At 41.3% G+C, this 17,763-nt stretch overlaps 1 protein-coding gene across 3 annotated transcripts; it reads right to left on the reverse strand.

Annotated features, from left to right (window-relative positions):
* Positions 1 to 1,092: 1,092 nt before the first annotated feature.
* LSM14A (LSM14A mRNA processing body assembly factor) lies at positions 1,093 to 15,972 on the reverse strand. Of its 3 annotated transcripts, none has more exons than XM_072421841.1 (10): positions 15,717 to 15,972; positions 14,418 to 14,581; positions 11,879 to 12,011; positions 10,024 to 10,146; positions 9,387 to 9,566; positions 8,690 to 8,767; positions 7,923 to 8,138; positions 7,132 to 7,285; positions 6,578 to 6,818; positions 1,093 to 5,301 (listed from the first exon to the last, which is right to left on the reverse strand). In XM_072421841.1, exons 1-10 carry the CDS (start codon positions 15,835 to 15,837, stop codon positions 5,278 to 5,280), a joined length of 1,434 nt encoding a protein of 477 aa, XP_072277942.1. In that variant the 5' UTR covers positions 15,838 to 15,972; the 3' UTR covers positions 1,093 to 5,277. The 3 variants fall into 3 exon arrangements, with proteins under 3 accessions (XP_072277942.1, XP_072277941.1, XP_072277943.1); XM_072421840.1 differs by having other exon boundaries at positions 7,923 to 8,141; XM_072421842.1 differs by lacking the exon at positions 10,024 to 10,146 and having other exon boundaries at positions 7,923 to 8,141.
* Positions 15,973 to 17,763: the final 1,791 nt, after the last annotated feature.

Raw genomic sequence — 17,763 nt, forward strand, 5'->3', positions numbered from 1 at the left:
TCTCTGGATTATCGCAACTGAACAGGAGTGTTATCATATTCAGACAGAAGTCTCTCTTCCTCTTGTTGAGTAGTCTTGTCCACACTGTAATGTAGCTGAATGCATCAAATTTAGGTAAGAAAAAATGAGAGCCGGGATTTTTGTAATCGGAGAAGTCCGTTTCATCAATACTTCATAAGACGTTAGACCTCCTCCTATACAGTTTTCCTATATCACAACAAAGAAAACAGACCGTACCATTTTTCCAACACGTTCCAACTAGGCTTCTTCAGGGGTGTACAGTACAAAACTGCATAAAATAGTAATAAACCTCTTGGAAATCTTGATTATGGCAAGGGAGTACTGAAGAGATTTGATGTGCAGTGTTAAAGCGAGAGGTTATATTTGGCACCAGCTAACTTTGCCTACAAAACCTCAGGACTTTCCTCCCAAAATGTCCTGAGCACCTTTCAGTCTCTATATACCCCTGAAGAAGCCTAGTTGGCAAAACGCATCAGATAAAAATGAGACTTCATGGGGTGTAGGACCTCCTCCTATAGTTTCCTATATAAGAAGAAAATAAATGAAGTCCCGTTTTATCTGACGCGTTTCACCAACTAGGCTTCTTCAGGGGTATATAGAGACTGAAGGGTGTCTAGAACACTAGGAGTAAAGTCCTGAGGTTTTGTAGGAAAAGTTACAAAAACCTCTGGCTGGCAAAATCAAGGTGATCAAGAGATTTATTACAATTTTTTGCAGATTTTGGGACTTTTCTCCCAAACACCCTTTCATCTCAATATACCCGTGAGGAAGCCTAGTTGGCAAAACACATCAGCAAAAAACACTTATCTTAGTTCTGTTACAGGGAAACTATGTATAGGTGGTCCTGAACCCCATGAAGTATTTATGGGTCGGATTTATAACTAACAGTAGACACATTTGTGAAACACTGTATGATACATTTGGAATTTCCCATAACAAAAAACCTGGCCGTCACCTTCCTTATTACTTACACGTCTTTATTTCAAACCTATAAAAGATATTTCAAATGCCACATAATTAGTCTTTGTAATTTGCTCAAACATGGAAAAGAAAAAACACATAACCCCAAGATTTTGTTTTTATTGAACTTTTATTCTGCCTTAGAATAAAAACCTTTTCATTTGCAGGGTACTCAAAAAATTACAATGTTGTTCTTTGTACAAGTACAAAAATGGGAAAAAAAAAATAGACACAACCCTGATCATTTGTCCAAAAAAGTCAGGAAATACCAAAGTGTCACAGCAGTTATGCACGTAACAGCTTCCTTTCCAACAGGCGGCTGGGCCATCATCCCCTCTCCCACCCCTTTAGTCCCAAATATGCCCATCGTGTCTGCAAACCAGCAACCTGTTGGAAACACCCTGACGAGATAACAGCGGTGCTGGAGAATCAAATGCACTAAAAATCTCACTGCTCTAAATTAGCACTGTGCTTAAAGTTTCCATAGATCACCCGTCAGCAGATTCGGGAGGATGGTCACTGGAAGAGTCAGCGACATCACCACTTCCAGGTAAAACACCCATCATGGCTTCTCATATATTGAACACTTTATTAAGACTTTGCATTTCCAAGCCAGAGTTTAAAGGCAAAATCCACTTTTCTAATTAATAGCCCCAAAGTGATTGTTTTATAACAACTGCATCCCATCCTCACAATGTAAAAGAATTTTTTATGGTGGCATCTGCAGGTAAATTATATTTCAGTATATTACTTCCATAACAATGCCCCAAATTCGGTCAGAAAAAAAAAGATTTAGCCTTTAAAGGAACCCAGAAATATAGAGAAGCCATGCCAAACCTTAGTTTTTAACATGCTCTTTGTGTCTAGGGGTTGTCAGCAGTACTTAGCCACCACCAGCTCACGCCGGCCTGTTATTTGTACACCCAAGGCTCCATTTATAAATGATTCCTCTGTCAATTCATCTGAAATTCACCAAGAAGTGATCAAACCTTATATTTCAGTTCCTATTAAAAACAATGACTCGTTCTGCCACCTAGTGGCCACTTGTGAAAGTGCACAGCTGTCACAATAGGAAATTATATATTGTAGGTATAAATGAAAATCCTGAGCCAATTCACAGGGGAATAATTTATAAATACCAAGCAAGGTGACCACACAGAGTAAAAAGGAACTGAATCATATTTACAAACACGTACTCATTTTATCCCAACCCAACCATGGCTGACAACTGTGCATGGTATTACATTGCATCAGAGGCCGTGTTGTCTGTGGCTAAATGTGGCTGACAATACATACACCAGGAGCCCGTTTGTTGGATTCGGAAGGAATCAGATTCCTTAATATCTCACTGCATGTTAAGTTGTTTTTCAAGTACAGCTGTCCCTAAAGTGCTATTAACACATTTATGTCTTTTATGTTCTTTGCAGTCTCTTTGGTGAAGAGGGAAGGTTGTGTCACCAGAGTGGTATATTACTGAAGTCTCACAATGGAAGGGCTTTTGTGGCAATTATGGAGGGTAAAGAGAAAAAAAAAAAAAAGGGAACCTGTCATAATAGGGCAAGCTCTTCAGTCAAATTTTTTTCATTTTTGCAAGTTACTGACCTAAAACTGAGATTAGCTAAAAGAAAAGGATCATGCCAAGTCCACTTGGGGGGGGGGCAGAACCCCTTTTTAGGTTTCCTATAATGACAAGTTAGGAGGAATCCCTCCAATAAAAACCAAATGATGTTTAAATCCTTTATTACTATGCTAAAGAAAAAAAACATTTTGGCTTTAGATAAACTTTAACCCCAGCTTCAGTGTTCTCCCCGGCCACTTCTAGGTGGGCGAACTGCTCAGCACTTTTCAGTAACAAACCCAACCAACCAAAAAAAAAAAAACCCTACACTGAGTGACCTTAAAACCTAACTCTGATGGGATTTAGAGAATTCCCCTTTCTAAAGGGAACAATGTCTGAGCAGCTAAGTGCTTTATACTTCGGAAGTGCCGACTGCTGGCCTATGGACCGCTGTCCGGAAACGGCAGTATTCCACCACAAGCCATGGGATTCAGTTTAAAGCAGTGTGTTTTACAACCATAGGTACTTCATTTTGCATCAGCAAATCTTTTATTTTTCAATCTTTTGAACAAGAAAAATATACAAAATACCCTGACAAATGAAAATTTAAAATCCTGCTAACATCTTTGGATCCCTTTTATTTTAGGACTGATACACAAAAAAATCTTATGAGGGAGCAAAGAAAAAAAAAAAAGGCACCAAACAGTATAATGAAAAGGGTGTTGGCAAGTTTGTGTCTTGCCCGACACCAACGAATGATGGAACTTTGCTCTATAAAACATACGCTGCTCAAACGGCACCTTATTTCCAGGTAAACTTCCTCTCAGCTCTATAAAAAGCTGAAAAATCAAACTGCAAGTTGATAACTAATAAAGGATTCTTGTCCTCGGGAGTTGTCCTGATTGCTTTGCTTAGGCCACTTACAGAGCAGGCAACCATAAGAAAAAAAGCTGAGCGGTTTGTGGATTCTGTGATGTCACCAATTCATCAGCAATGGCCCGATAGCCACAGACGGCATTTTTTGACGCATGGCAAAGCCACTAATGTGCTCACCAAAGTAATATAGCTGGGACATCAAAGTTTCTCCATAAGTTCTAACCCTGAATTGATACAACACAGAAACGAATAGTACAAATGTATATATGCATGCTGCCTGGAAAGGGAACGGCTGTACAATTATATTGCCATAGCAGTGTTCTCCCCAGCACCTTTTAGCTGGGCGCATCACCCGGCATTTATTAGGTGGTTACTCAAGAGTTAAAACTTCTTCCCACTCAGCTGTGGAAGACACTGCAATAGGATAACCATATACCATTGCCATACAGGATGGAAATATTCAGATAAAATCAGGCATAAGCATACATGAAAAATATACAAATTTGACCTAAATACATAAACCAAACAGGAAAAAGGAAATGAAGGTTCAACACCTAACACTTCAATGGTGTAAAAAAAACAAAAAAGAAACCTCCTCTTGATATCATGGACCTTACCTTCCTCTGCCACAAATGAGACCGGAGAAAAAGTAAAAAAAAAAGTATATTAGCTGCTGGTTGTCTTAATGTTTAGGCCCCATTCATATGTTTTGCATGTTGAATTTTATTCTGTCTGTACTGCAATAGTGCACATTTATCCTATAGTCATTATTCTTTTCAGTATAATATTTGTATTATCAGCTTGCGATTTGTTCTTATCAACCTACAAAAATAAATTGAAATGATTTTAAGGATAACTTTGTTCTGCTTGTATTAAGGATGTAATATGCAAAAGACTTTTTACTATTTTGTAAATAGAGTTTTGCACCTGGCTGGGTTGAATCAGGAAAGGAGGGCGACTGGCCAGAAAATCCAGCAAAGTCCTAACTGTGCACGATTTACAGACAAAACCCGAGACTGGTACATTTTGTTTTTTGTTGAACATTATGACACTTCAAAATATGCATTGCATCTCCGCCTATAGAAAAAGTGTACATCTAATGGAAGCATTGCGAAAAGACAAAAAACTAGAATTGGCCCGTAACAATATCAATTGTACACCCCCATTAGATGTGCTGAATACAAAGGTATCGGTTCTCTCTATACAAAGCTCTGTTTCTTTGGCAGTGGGAATATAATGCAATCTCACAGCTATATAAAACTGTCATTTGCCTTAAGAAACTGTACGAAGGTTTATTTTTTCCTTACAACTGACGTGTGCTGCTATTACGACGGTCCGACTAGGATAGTGAGCTCCAAGGCGCCCATCATACGGATAAAGACAAAAAAAAAAAAAAAAAATTACAAAAACACAACAAACCCCTTCAAAAATGATGAAACCTCACAGTATCAACGGCATTCTGGGTAGATGCTCGCAGCGACTACACAAAGTGTTGGAAAGGAAAAAAAAATAACTCCCATACCGTTTGTGTTCTGTTAAACTATACATACCAAAAAAATCAGTCTCCTATATCAAATATGTTTAACGCTCGACATATTTCAAAGTCGCCCTGTGTCTTTATGTTTCAGAGCTGCCGATCGGTCATCTGTCCTTTAGTGTTGCAGGGGCCGCAAAGAACGATAGGAAAAAAGGGGGGGAATGGTTCTGGCAGGACCCCACGGCACTGAAGAAGTTCCGTCAGGCAGTCACGCTCGCAGTGCTGGTGACAAAAAATGTACAGCAAGTTAAACCCCATTCTTCACAAAAGACTGAATAACACCTTCCTGGGACTGCAAATGGTAAAAATAGAGCTTCAGCCGCAGCTAAGCGGCCACTTTGTTGTCTTTCTGCAAGAAGAGAGAGAAAAAAAAAAATAGAGTTAATAAATAAAGAAAGTAATACTTCTACTTCACAGCATCCTTAAGGTCTTAATTAATTACCTCAAGGCCAAAACAAATCACTTAACATACAGATCCTTCATGCAGATCTCAGATCAATCCATCCCCATACTGATCTCTCATGTACATCTGGGACCAGTTTATATACACATACAGATCTCAATGCAACCCTCAGATTAACCTTGACTAATACCTGCATGCAGCTGCTTCCAGATTGCAGGAAAGCTGTGTTAGGGAGGAAGTAAGGACACCTTGTAGCCCAGATTACCCTGTGGCTTAAGTCACATCATTAGAAGCAGTTTTGGGTAAGTGGTATTCTCACTGACTTTTTCACCAGCACCATGCTTGTCTGAGGATTGTATTTGGGATACAAAAAGACTCCGTAGCACAATTCAGATACCATCAATGTGGATGTGAGGTCTCGTTCTTAACAGACAGGGAATTCATTTTTACCTCCACTAACTTGGGAGGACTATGTGGCTTGAGGAACTCAGTTTTGGGAAACAAAAGTACAGTTATAAGATTTGGATGGGTAAGGACAGATTCTCCTTGCGCTCTCCCCACTTCAAAGTTCTTTGGAAATGACCAGTTTAGGGAAAGCACCTCACTACCCCCACAGGATGTAGTGTTCAAGACTATAGCAGCCAATTATCAGACCAGAGAATTGTCAATAATGAGACTAAGGAGGAGTTGTCTAAATGTGGAACAGAGCAATGGGGAAGTGCAGGAGGGTAAGCACCCACAAGGTGAAGGAAATTTCTTCCTTAAAAAAGTAAAAGTTTCCAGTAGGAACTCTGACTTGTCCTTGCTTCCGTTCATAGAATGTTAATTGTGAGGAATACCTAATTTGCCCATTCAAAGAAGTTTCAAATACAAGTGACCTCAAGCTTTAAAAGCAGGTTGGATAAGCCATTTTCCCTGTAGCAAGGTGTAGGCTTTGTATTGTGATAGATCAGTGCAGCCTGTTGTGGCAGCCATGAGCATATGATGCAGGATAAGGGGGGGGTGGGTAAACGTTGTGGAAAGCCTTCCCAGGTAAGTGGAGGGCGTGATAGTTGCAAAGGAGAAACCAACACCAAAAGCAGGTCCAACAAACTGATACATACTGAACACCACAACATTTTTGTAGTGCTCTCGTTGGCTGATAGCATTTGAGACATTCAGTTCTTGCTTGGTGCATATTTTTATGTCACTCAAGGTTTCCCGAGTTGCTCTACACACTCACCCTGTATTCATAGTCTGTAAATTCTCTTCCCCCGCGTCCTCCTCTGAAGCCTCCTCGAAAACCTCTGGGTGCCCCAAAACCTCCTGTGCCGCCACCTCTTCTATCGCCACGCCCTCTTCCACCACGGAAACCCATGTTTCCTCCTCGACCTCTAAAACCTCCACGACCTCTAGAGCGCACGGGAATACCAAATGTCTCTGCGTTAAGTCTTCGCTCCTCTGCCCACGTTTGTCTTCGCTCTCTGAGGTGAGAAAAAAATTTGGCATATTTAACATTTACTTTTTTATCTTCAGTAACAGACAAGTGAAAATTTGCTTGAGAAAGTCATTCTATAGCCTATCATGTGGCAACCTTTCCCTAGTATTGCCCATCATGTGGCCTCCTCCCCGCAATATAACATTCCTACATGCAGTAATATAATGCAATTTCTACATCCCCTGGATTTGCCAAGGGTAGGATAGGTCGCATATGCAGACCAAATCTATAAAAATCACACTCCTTTTATAGGGCAGCGATTCCACTCCCTGCAGAAGTAGACGAAGCTTGGCATTTACCTGTTATCGTCGCAGGAGATGTTGTCGAAGAAAGATTTGGTTTTATCATAGTAACAAGGCACCTCTTCCTCCTCTGTGTTTGCTTCACTGTTTTGCATGTCCACACCAGAATCTCCTTTGTCCTCACCATTCACCGGCTTCTCCACTTTGTCATCTAAAGAAAAAAAATACACATACAACTTTGGTATAAAAAACTGTATACAGCCAAAATTTAAAGAAAAAATGAAAAATTTCAAGCTAAAGCAATGAAAATGTTCAGCACTTTTCCTGTTCATACATTTGTTTATCTGTGATTTACTTGCAATGTGCAAGTAAAGAAGATTCTCAAACACAGCCATCTCCTTCCATGCAAAGTACTCTACTAGGAGAGTCTAATAACTGTTTGTGCTGGTCAAGAACCTCCATTCCTACCTTCAATACCATTTATATCTCTACCAGGGGAGGAGTGAAGATGAATACTATGAAGTGTCACTTTAGTAACTAACGCCCTGGGTCTGCTGGGACAGATGACCCAACAACGAAAGACAGCAGCACCCAGCAGGGTTTTAGAGGTCTAAATAGATACTTGAAATGCAAATTTATTCCGATAAACACTTTTTAAAGGGAGTGGTCTGAAATAATATTTTTTATGAAACATATATATATATATATATATATATATATATATATATATATATATATATATATATATATATACATATATACACACACACATATATATATACATACATATACACACAGACACTAGATTTCAAGGTATAAACATAAATTTACAAAAACTGTTTGTCTACCTTTTATTTTTAACTTGTTGTGGAACTCCTTGTCGATTTCTTCTTTGTTGAATTGTGCGTTGGCGCTTTCAAAGTCAAAGTCCTTTTCAAATTTCATGGGCCCGTCTCTCCTGACGTTAAATCTTCCTCGGCCACCACGGTGACCACCACCTCCGCCGCCACCACCACCACCACCACGACCACCTCTCCGAGGCTGGATGGGGCCTACTGCTGCAGCTACTTTAATGGAAGAAGCATTTTGTGAAAAAAGGTTTAAAGAATTCAACATAAACAGTTTTATATTGCTCACAAATAAAAAAAAAAAATAAAGCCAACTGATCACCAGAGCAGCCCGCGTGTGCTTTTTTTTATCCACTGTAAATTTCTCCCTTCCTTTAGACACAGACTAACTACAACCCCAATTTCTCCGAGACAGGCTCCATCCATAATCCTGCCATCCAATAGAATCAGAGCTGATGCCTATAGTGGGTTGGGGGGGGTTCCAGTTCCAACTCAGAAATGCCAAGAAGGATCCTCTCAACTACTGTAGGCTGCCAGCAGAAAACTACAGGAAGGGGGAGATACTAGACCAGTCACCCTTTACAAGAAAAGAGCAGCAAAGATTGGTCTGTGTTACAGAAAAATCTTTTTCATGCTAGGTTACTGCACAGATATGAAAAATATAAGCAGATAATGCTGCGATTCAAGAAAAAAATGCAAATGTTTTGTATTTAGATTATTTGTTTAGGCCCAACACAACAAAGTCTGAAGAACATTCATATTCTTACCGGCCTGCCTTTTGGTGGGGTCTTGCTTGTCGTTCCTGAGCAGATCTGCTTCAACTCTTGCTGCCTTTTGTGCATCGCCTAAGCAAACAAAACATTAGGAAGCTGTATGCCATTAACCTCAGTTCATTTCTGTCTGGATTTATGTCTAAAAGCAGTATATTGTCTTTCATGAAAATTTATTTTACAGTATAATAGTATAAATATAATAAAGTTTTAAACACAAAATCATGTCAAAATAATAAATTAAATATTAAAAAAAACAAATAAAATAAACTTTGGCATGATTTTTCTTTGAAACTTTATTATACTCAAACTATTATACTGTAAAATACACTTTCATGAAAGACAATATACTTTATATACAATATAATCATGCTTTTAGACCTAAATTCAGTGTGTTGCATGTTCAATTCCTGACGCGGCCCTAGCGACGGCCGCGTACACCGAGGTCTTCGGGAATTCCCGGGGGAACGTCAGCGCACCGGCCAGGGGACAGATCAAGGAAGGACACGAAGGCAGGACACTGGAGGACGCCGGTGGGACCAGGTAAGTGTTTATTTTTTACTTTTTTCTACTACCCCATGGGTGGCTCAGGGTTAACTCCTTTAACAAGGTTTTTTTTTTACCCAGAGTCACAGGCTTTTTGCTGGGGAGGTTAATGAGGGGTATGAACACATATAGGAAAGTCAGCACTCACTTTTTCTTTGCTCTGGGCTTTCCAATGTTTTGTGGCTTGTGCTTGGCAGAGATCTGGAAGCAACTGGACTTCTTCTGCCCACTGGAGCTGTCACTGGTGGCTGAACGGCTGGTGCAGTCTGCACCCCTTGTTCAAGGGTTGGACTCTTTCGTAATGGATCTAGCAGAGGACTGGAGACAACTACAGAAAAAAAAAATGTGTTAAATGGATGACACTGCAGAGTGATCATAGTTGATCTACAATTCCAAACTGAGCCAGACTACAGGCTACATGCAAATGGAGGCTATTAAAGAATGCATGCATAATTTATATGGATGGTGCAAGATATATCATACATGTGAGCAAAAGCTGCCACACAACACTATACCCAGTTTCAGGAGGATTTTGAATTAAACCAGCTACCATCTAATTAATATTACACAGTAAATATAAAGCACTGACATATTATGCAGCGATGTACAAAGCCAATAGTGATGCAACTAGCTGTCCCTCAAAGGGGCTTACAATCTAACCTCCCTACCATAGTCATATATCTTAGGTCAATTTTGGGGGAAGCCAATTAACCTAACTCAACCTTTTTGGATAAAAAAGTAACTTTTTATACCAATTATAATATACTACAAGCTTGGCACTTTACCTTGCGATAACTGTGTTTTCTGTGTCTGCGTGTCTTGGTTAAAGGATGAGGTCACGGTGCTGGATGTGCCAAGAGAAGCACTGGGGGCTGTGTCTGTTCCAAATGAGGTTAGTGTGCTTCCAGCTAGTAAGAGAGAAGAGCAAAGTCAACCTAAACTAGTGCTAGGCATGTGCCATAAAATAATGTCCTAATGCAAATGCAAGGATCACCTAGTAATAAAAAAGCTCAATACTTGTACATAGGATATGGGGCACATATCAGTTTTGGAATTGTAGATGGGAGCCTCTGTATTGTGACCCAACTCTTGAGAAACCACCCAAAAACAGCCGGGTGGTTATTGAAAAGTGCCGGGTGGTGCAAGCAGCTAAAAGGGGCCGGAGAGAACACTGCATATAAATGCATCATCTCTAATAGTACTAATGAAACCTCAGCAGCTTCCAAACATTTTATATATAAATTATATTTAGATTGGAATCCCCGTCATGTTTTTGTCTGTCTCCTCTGGAAAGATTTAGCCAATTTGTCTTCATAAAGATCTGTTTGTACCAAAGAAATTTAAAATTCACTTTTGAGTGACTACCTACTACCCCTGCTGAAATCTGTTCCAAGCATGAAATACATTACCCTACAATTTCATCTATATAGTGAAAGGAAAGGCTTCTTACTCTTGCTGGTGACCATCCCCACTATGAATAAAGGGCAACCAAGACGCCCATCCTCCCACTTTGGATCCCTCTAGTAATAAACCCATGAACTCCTTTTGCTTTCCCCAGTGACAGGGTCACAGGTTTCTCTTTTTATCACATAAACAAGAAAAGCCTCACATCTGAACTTCTGGTCAACATGGTTTACTTAATATTGGACAACACCCTTACCCAAAAGAGCATTATATTGCATTTCAAAACTAAATTACAGTCTCTACCTCCTTACCCAACCACTCGAGATCTTTGAAGTTGTAAAGATTTACACTTCCTCTTGAAGCAGTTAAAACCCGAGTGTCTAACTCATTCCTACTTACCTTACACCAAACGAACAAAGCCACAACGTTCACTAAATGCCTCTAGTTACCCAGTAACAGTTACATGAATTTAGGATAAACAATCCGCAAATCATCCTTCAGTTCTACAATATTGGGAGGGGGGTGTCTCAGCCTCTGACCATTGCCCGTGGTGGAAAGACCTAAAATTTTAAGTATGCACTGTGTCAGGAACAGAAGGGAAATTTTCCAATGGGGACAACTGATGGGATTGTCAATCAATACTTACTTGGACATGAAACCAAGTTTAGGCTTAAGACACACAAACTAGACAACTGAGAAAAACTAAAAGGTCATTAGATACAGAGCTCACACCAAAAGTTTGAAAACTAAAGGGTGCTATTTTAGATGCAGGGAATCACAGCCTGCACACCTTCCAAACATCTATTATTATTAGCCAGTATTTTTATAGTGCCAACATATTATTACACAGTACTTATATAGCGCCGACATTATGCTGCGCTGTACAAATTCCATAGTCATGTCACTAGCCGTGCCCGAAAGGAGCTCACAATCTAATGTCCCTACCATAGTCATATGTCTTTAGTACAGTCCAAGGTCAATTTCTTGGGGGAAGCCAATTAACCTAACTGCATTTTGGAATGTGGGAGGAATCCCACGCGAACACGGGGAACCTGCAAACTCCAAGCCAGGCCAAGCAATTCCATACAGCTAGAATTAGGGTCCCATTTAAAATAGCTTCTGCTCTTATAAAAGCGTCATGATACATCTCAGTCCACCTGTTGAGCACAAAGCCCACTTCCTTCCTCATCTTTTGCACTCTTACCTGCTACAATATCATTACATATATTTACTTACCAACACCAACAGCTCCGAACTGCTGAGGAATCAGAGGGTTGGAGTTGAACTGACTGTATGCTGGCATCCTGCTGAACGGGGCATAGGAGCTTGCAGTCTGAAAGGATGAGGTCGTTGAGGATCCTAGTGAAGACTAAAGAGGGAACAATGATGATTAAGATGTGTTTGTGCAAAATAAAAAATATTATATCTTAGCAACACATTCACATTTCAGTGGTGACTTTAGCAAACTTTAAGGTAAATAAAAACTTTCTATGTTGATGATCCCGGGCAAATAAAATATTTTTCACCTGCTGTAGGTGGAATAAAATGCACATTAATGAGCTGCCTCTCGTTCGCAGGAAATTTTAGAATCGCCATTCCCAGGTTATACTACCTATGGTTTAAACTTTAGCCTAGGGGCCCTACGCACCTGTAATGACCAGAGACTAATGTCAGAAACAAGACACCTTGCTGAAGTTTAGTGCAGGACATCCAAGAGTTCAATGATCTACAGGTCAATAGCAGTACTGTTTAGCTCTCTATTAAGCTATTTTTCATCAATGACATGTGGCCTGGGGAAGCCAAATAAGAGAAATAATGAGAAAACACAATTCTGGAAAGTGCTTACAGCTGCTTATCAATTGGAACTCCTAAAGGCAGGAGAATCCTTCACAGGTATGGAGGTCTAATTCCCTCAAAATTTCCATGCAAAAAGCAGTAAATTTTTTGCATGGAAATGTATTTTTCATTGCAGGCTAATTCTTAGGCATAACTCACTGATATTTAATATATATATATATCCTGAGGACCCTCCCGTCCGCACTGACGTCGCCGAGAAACCCCGTAGGTCTCGTCTCTGCACTTCGTGGCTGGAGATCGGAGGAGGACTAGTCCCCAGGACCTGCAGGTACCAGCAGGATGCCAGGAAACAGCGACAGAACAAGGTAAGTGGGGTTTTTTTTTTTTTTTTTTACATAAAAGGGACCCACAGTGTGACCATAGTAGGATCCATAGTAAAGACTGACAACTTTTTAAGCCCTCACACACGTCAGGGGAGCGCTGATCAAACAATAGAGACTCAAGACTTCCCTGATTTATGTCTCACAAGTCGATAAGGCAGCAGGTTTAAAAATTCTACATGGCCATTGTAAAAACTTTAGCCAAGAGGGCAGAGAACACAGCTACAACCCACAGAACCAGAACCCTGATGAGGCTAGTGACTTCGATATCACAGAATAGAAGGATTCCCCTATGTTTATGCTGGAAGTGATATAAAAGTCTGGCTTTTCCAGTTGCCTCCAGCATGTTAGTTACATCATACTAGAGGCAACTGGACAGCACGATTCCCATCCATGCCCATTTTTATCATTATTAAACAGCATTTATATAGCACCAACATATTACACATCGCTGTACATTAAATAGATCTGCAAATGACAGACAGATACAGACAGTGGCACAGGAGAGGACCCTGCCCCGAAGAGCTTACAATCTAGGAAGTGGGGGGAGTAACACACAATAGGTGGGGGATATGGAATGGTGGGAAGTAGTGAGGGTATTAAAAGATAGAAGAAGGGCAGGTAAGGTTGAAGGGTTGGTTTTTAAATTAGCAGAAAGTAGGAACAAGCCGATTAAGACGAGGAAGACCATTCCAGGGAGTCGGGGCAGCTCTAGAAAAGTCTTGGAGCCGTGCGTGTGATGAGGTTATGAGTGAGGAAGTCATTAGTAGGTCATTGGAGGAGCAAAGAGAGCAGCTGGGGGAAAATTTTCCCATCAGGAAGGCTGTGTATGGGGTGGGTAGGTAGGTAGGTAGGAAGGCTGTGCATGGGGTAGGTAGGAAGGATGGATGGATGAGTCTAACTGCAGCATTCATAATATTGTAGAGGAGATATTTGGGTTAGTGGAATATAGAGGAGGGATTTGGGTTAGTGGAATACCTAGAATCAGATATGTTGCACCAGTACTGAATCAAGCAACATTCACCCCTCTACTAAAAAAGCAAATGTGGAATAATGGCTTCAAGAAAAAAAAAAAAATAGAGAACTGGGGCAGGGTCTGAATAGTTACTAAATTTAAAGAGACAAGGCATGTGCAGAGGCAATGCCAGTTCTGCAGGAGACTTAGCCAGGACGTTCTGTGATAATCATATTCATCAAGATTAAAAAGAAATCCACACAGCTCAGCTTCTGCGTCCATCAAGCAATGCACCAGCCAAAACCAAAGCGGAGGACAGCTCTTGCTAGCCAGTGAGAAACACCAGCAGCAGAGTCTTAGGTAGAGCAGGATCTTCCCCAGAAGCTTGGTGGTGGCCCTGTATTGAGACCCAACTTTTCAGTAACCAACCAAAAACAACGGAGTGGTTACTCAAAAGTGCTGGGCAGTGCGTCCAGGTAAAAGAGACCGGGGAGGACACAGTACAGTGTCCTGGAAATTATTATTATTTTTTTATGTTAAACTTGAAAGTTTAAGACTTCTGGCATCACTCAAATGACAAACTGTACTCAGCACCTAACTCCTATCTCAGGTGTGTGGCCGCACAGTTTTCCGGTGAGTATACCTGGACTATGGCCGGGTCCTGAGGCAAGGAACATTGAGGTTTGGGGGGCTCACACACAGTGAGGTCTTTGATATCGCTCCCCCGGAATATAATGTATTCAAACACTTCCTCGCGTGGAGGTACGGGTCTCTCCGTTGGTCGATCCTCAGTTCCAAAGGAACGGACTGAAACAAAGAAAATAAACTTATTAGAACAATTATCCTTGAAGATAAAGGAACGTTACCTTGCCAAAACATTGCTTGGTCATGTGACACGCCAACAGAACTCACAGCATGATATGAATACATACAAAAATCACCCCCCACCCCAATTCTATGGACCAATCAAAAAAGTGACATCTACCCCCTATCAGGTGCCAAACATCTGTCCTCACCCAGGTCCTAAATAAGGAAGAAATAAGCCTCCTCACCCCCAGAGCAACATCCAGATTCTAAAATGGGGCAACACTGACCCAAGGCCCAAACCAACAGGGCAACATTCACCCCCTCCCCCCACCTCACCCCAAGATCAACATCCTAAAATGGGGCAATGTCTCACCCCCCCCCCTCAACGTTCCAACCAACAGGGGAACACCTATCACTCCAACCAAGGTCTCAAATGGGCAACATCAGCTGCCCCCCCTCCCCTTTCTAAGTTCCAAACAAGTAGGGGCAACATCAACCAATGAGATGCTACCTTCCCCACCAGGTCTAAACCTGAATCTACCCCTCAACATAGGGGGTGACTGCCCTTCAGGGCCAGGGTGGGGGTGATTATGAAGAGACTTCCTGCAGGTCACCATGGAAACCTCTGGGGGTGAGGAGAATAAGATCACCCTGGGCCCTGGTGACACCAGCCCTGCTCTCCGAGGGAATCATCCAATGTGGACACTGGAGAGATACTCACTTCCTGTTGTCTATTCAGGACAGGAAGTGAAATAAAATCTCTCCATAGGGTCACACATGGGAAGGAGGTTTCAGATGCCAGGGGCTGGTTTGTTTCCAGCACCAACGTGACCCCCTCAATGTACCCCAGGGGGCAAATAGTGGGGTGACAAATTACCCCAAACCTCTCCATAGTTAATGGGGGTCATCAGATACACGAAATGTAGGACAAGGCCGGGCTCAGATTTGGGTTTCCTCACAGAATCTTCTCATTCCCAGCAAGAAGAACCACAAGTCCCAGCAGTCCCCCGCCTAGCACAACAAGGCCTGCAGGCCTTTATTTAGGGCTGGAAAAGGCTCCAGCAGAGCTCCGGACCCGGTGCTCCTTCCAGTAGGATCATACAGTGCCGGTAGTGTCCCCTCCTCCCCTCAGTACCTTTGGCCAGGGCCACAGTAGAGTTTTCGGTGTCGATTGTGTACAAGATGCCTTCATATCTGATCTCCGCCTTAGAGATGAGGCTGATCTTGCTGCCGATGTACGGCGTCCCCCCGCTCATGGTGACTCCCCGGCCGGATGGATAGGGATTGAAAATCTGCTCGGAATAAAAGTTCTCTGCCTTCCTGTCAGCTCAGCTGGACGCGGGCCTAATCTAACATGGCCGCCAAAGCCTTCATCTTCCTGCGCAAGGGATGCCGGGAAGCGCGGTTGCTGCGCTGTCTTCTCGCGAGAATTTAGCTGGTTGGCAAATGTACTTAATGTGTTGCCAACCAAGCTGTTCGTGAGAGGCGGGAAAGTGTCACCATAGAAACCATTCTGTCAGCCAAGAGGCTATTGTACAGCAATGTGCTACATTTCTGTCACCGGCGTAAATTACCCCAAAGTGAGGTAAACACGGCCACCATGGAGGTAAATGACCAAAGTTGGGGTGATTTTGTCGAATAATGCACTGAATAACACATTTTTGCGATAACATTTTCAAACAATGTGCTAAATAGTGAAGTTAAATTGTCATCAATGAGGTACATATAGACAACTGATGTCCAGTAATGGGAAAATAATAAAAACAGGTATAGTTCTTCAGAAATAATGTGAGTTACCATTAATTGGGGTGACAATGGGGTAAGTAACCAGAACTGAGGTAAATAAGTCCAGATCTGAGGTAAGTAACTATTTTTTAGAATGCCTCACAGGTAAGTAATAAAGAGATTTGAGGTGCAATTCTTCAGCAAGGGAGAAAATAACCAGAAATTGGGGCGAATTGTTCAGCTGTGGGGTAAATAACCAGAACTGAGGTAAAATTGTTATACAATGGGTTAAATAATCATAAATTGGTTATATACCCTAAAGGTGAGGTACAGTTGTCTGAAAAAAGGGTAAAAAGTCAGAATTCAGGTCAAATTGTTCAGCATTTGTGGTAAAATACCAAAGCCGAGGTATAATTGTCTAGAACAGGGGTAAATACCAGTAGTCCTCGGGTTACATACGAGATAGGGACTGTACGTTTGTTCTTAAGTTGAATTTGTATGTAAGTCGGAATAGGTACAATATTTTATTAAAGAACAGATGTTTGTCTCAACATATAATTAGGCATTGTGGTGTCAGTTACTGTATAAAATCCACACTGTGAGTTAATCACAAACAAGCAAAAAAAATATATACATATTTATGGAGCCGAGACATTCAATAACTTCTGGAGCAGCTGAGCTTTGATATGCAAAAAGAAACAACTGCAGAGTTTGTCTTGGTCAGTAAAGAGTTACAAGATCTTACAGATCACCCACAACCTCAGCAAAAGCAAAAGATTTCTTCTGCAAGTCATGCAAACTGCCCCCTATCCTCCATCAAGCCTCCCTCCTGCACACCAGCAAGCAGGGAATCCAGTTCGTATCTAGGAGGTGTCCATATGTCGGATGTCCTTAACTCAGGGACTACCTGTAATAATAATTGAGGTATAGTTCTCCAGAATTGATGTAAGTAACGATTCTGTGGGGTAATATTGTCCAACAATAGGGTAAATAATCAGAGCTGAGGTTAACATGTTCAGATCTGAGGTAAATACCCATTTTTTAGGTAAAAATGTCCAGCAGTGAGGTAAATATAGAGATGCAATTGTCCATCAAGGGGTAAAATAACCAGAACTGAGATCAAATTGTTCAGCTTTGGGGTAAATAACCAAAGCTGAGGTATACATGTCTAGAAATGGGATAACCAGAAGTGAGGTCAATATGTTCAAATTTAGGGTAAGTAATCTGAACTTCGGTTAAATTTGTTCACCTTTATAGTAAATAATCAAAACTGAAGATTGTCCAACAATGGGGTAAATAAACATAAATGAGGTTAAAGTGCCCATCAATGGGATAAATACCCCAAACTGAGATCAAATTGTCCAACAATAAGGTAAGTAACAAGGACCGACAATTGGCCAACAGTGGGGTAAATAACAAGGACTGGGGTACAATTGTATAGCGATGAGGTAAATACC

Source organism: Pyxicephalus adspersus, chromosome 9 (assembly GCF_032062135.1).
Source record: "Pyxicephalus adspersus chromosome 9, UCB_Pads_2.0, whole genome shotgun sequence".
In the NCBI taxonomy this organism is placed as follows: Eukaryota; Metazoa; Chordata; class Amphibia; order Anura; family Pyxicephalidae; genus Pyxicephalus; species Pyxicephalus adspersus.

Excerpts from the sequence above, each read along its gene's own strand:
- LSM14A (XM_072421840.1), bottom strand. The coding sequence starts at position 15,837 with ATGAGCGGGGGGACGCCGTACATCGGCAGCAAGATCAGCCTCATCTCT. Across the intron at positions 10,147-11,878 it reads GTTCGGAGCTGTTGGTGTTG|CTGGAAGCACACTAACCTCA; the intron begins GTAAGTAAATAT and ends CTCTCTTACTAG. Across the intron at positions 9,567-10,023 it reads GAAAACACAGTTATCGCAAG|TTGTCTCCAGTCCTCTGCTA; the intron begins GTAAAGTGCCAA and ends TTTTTTCTGTAG.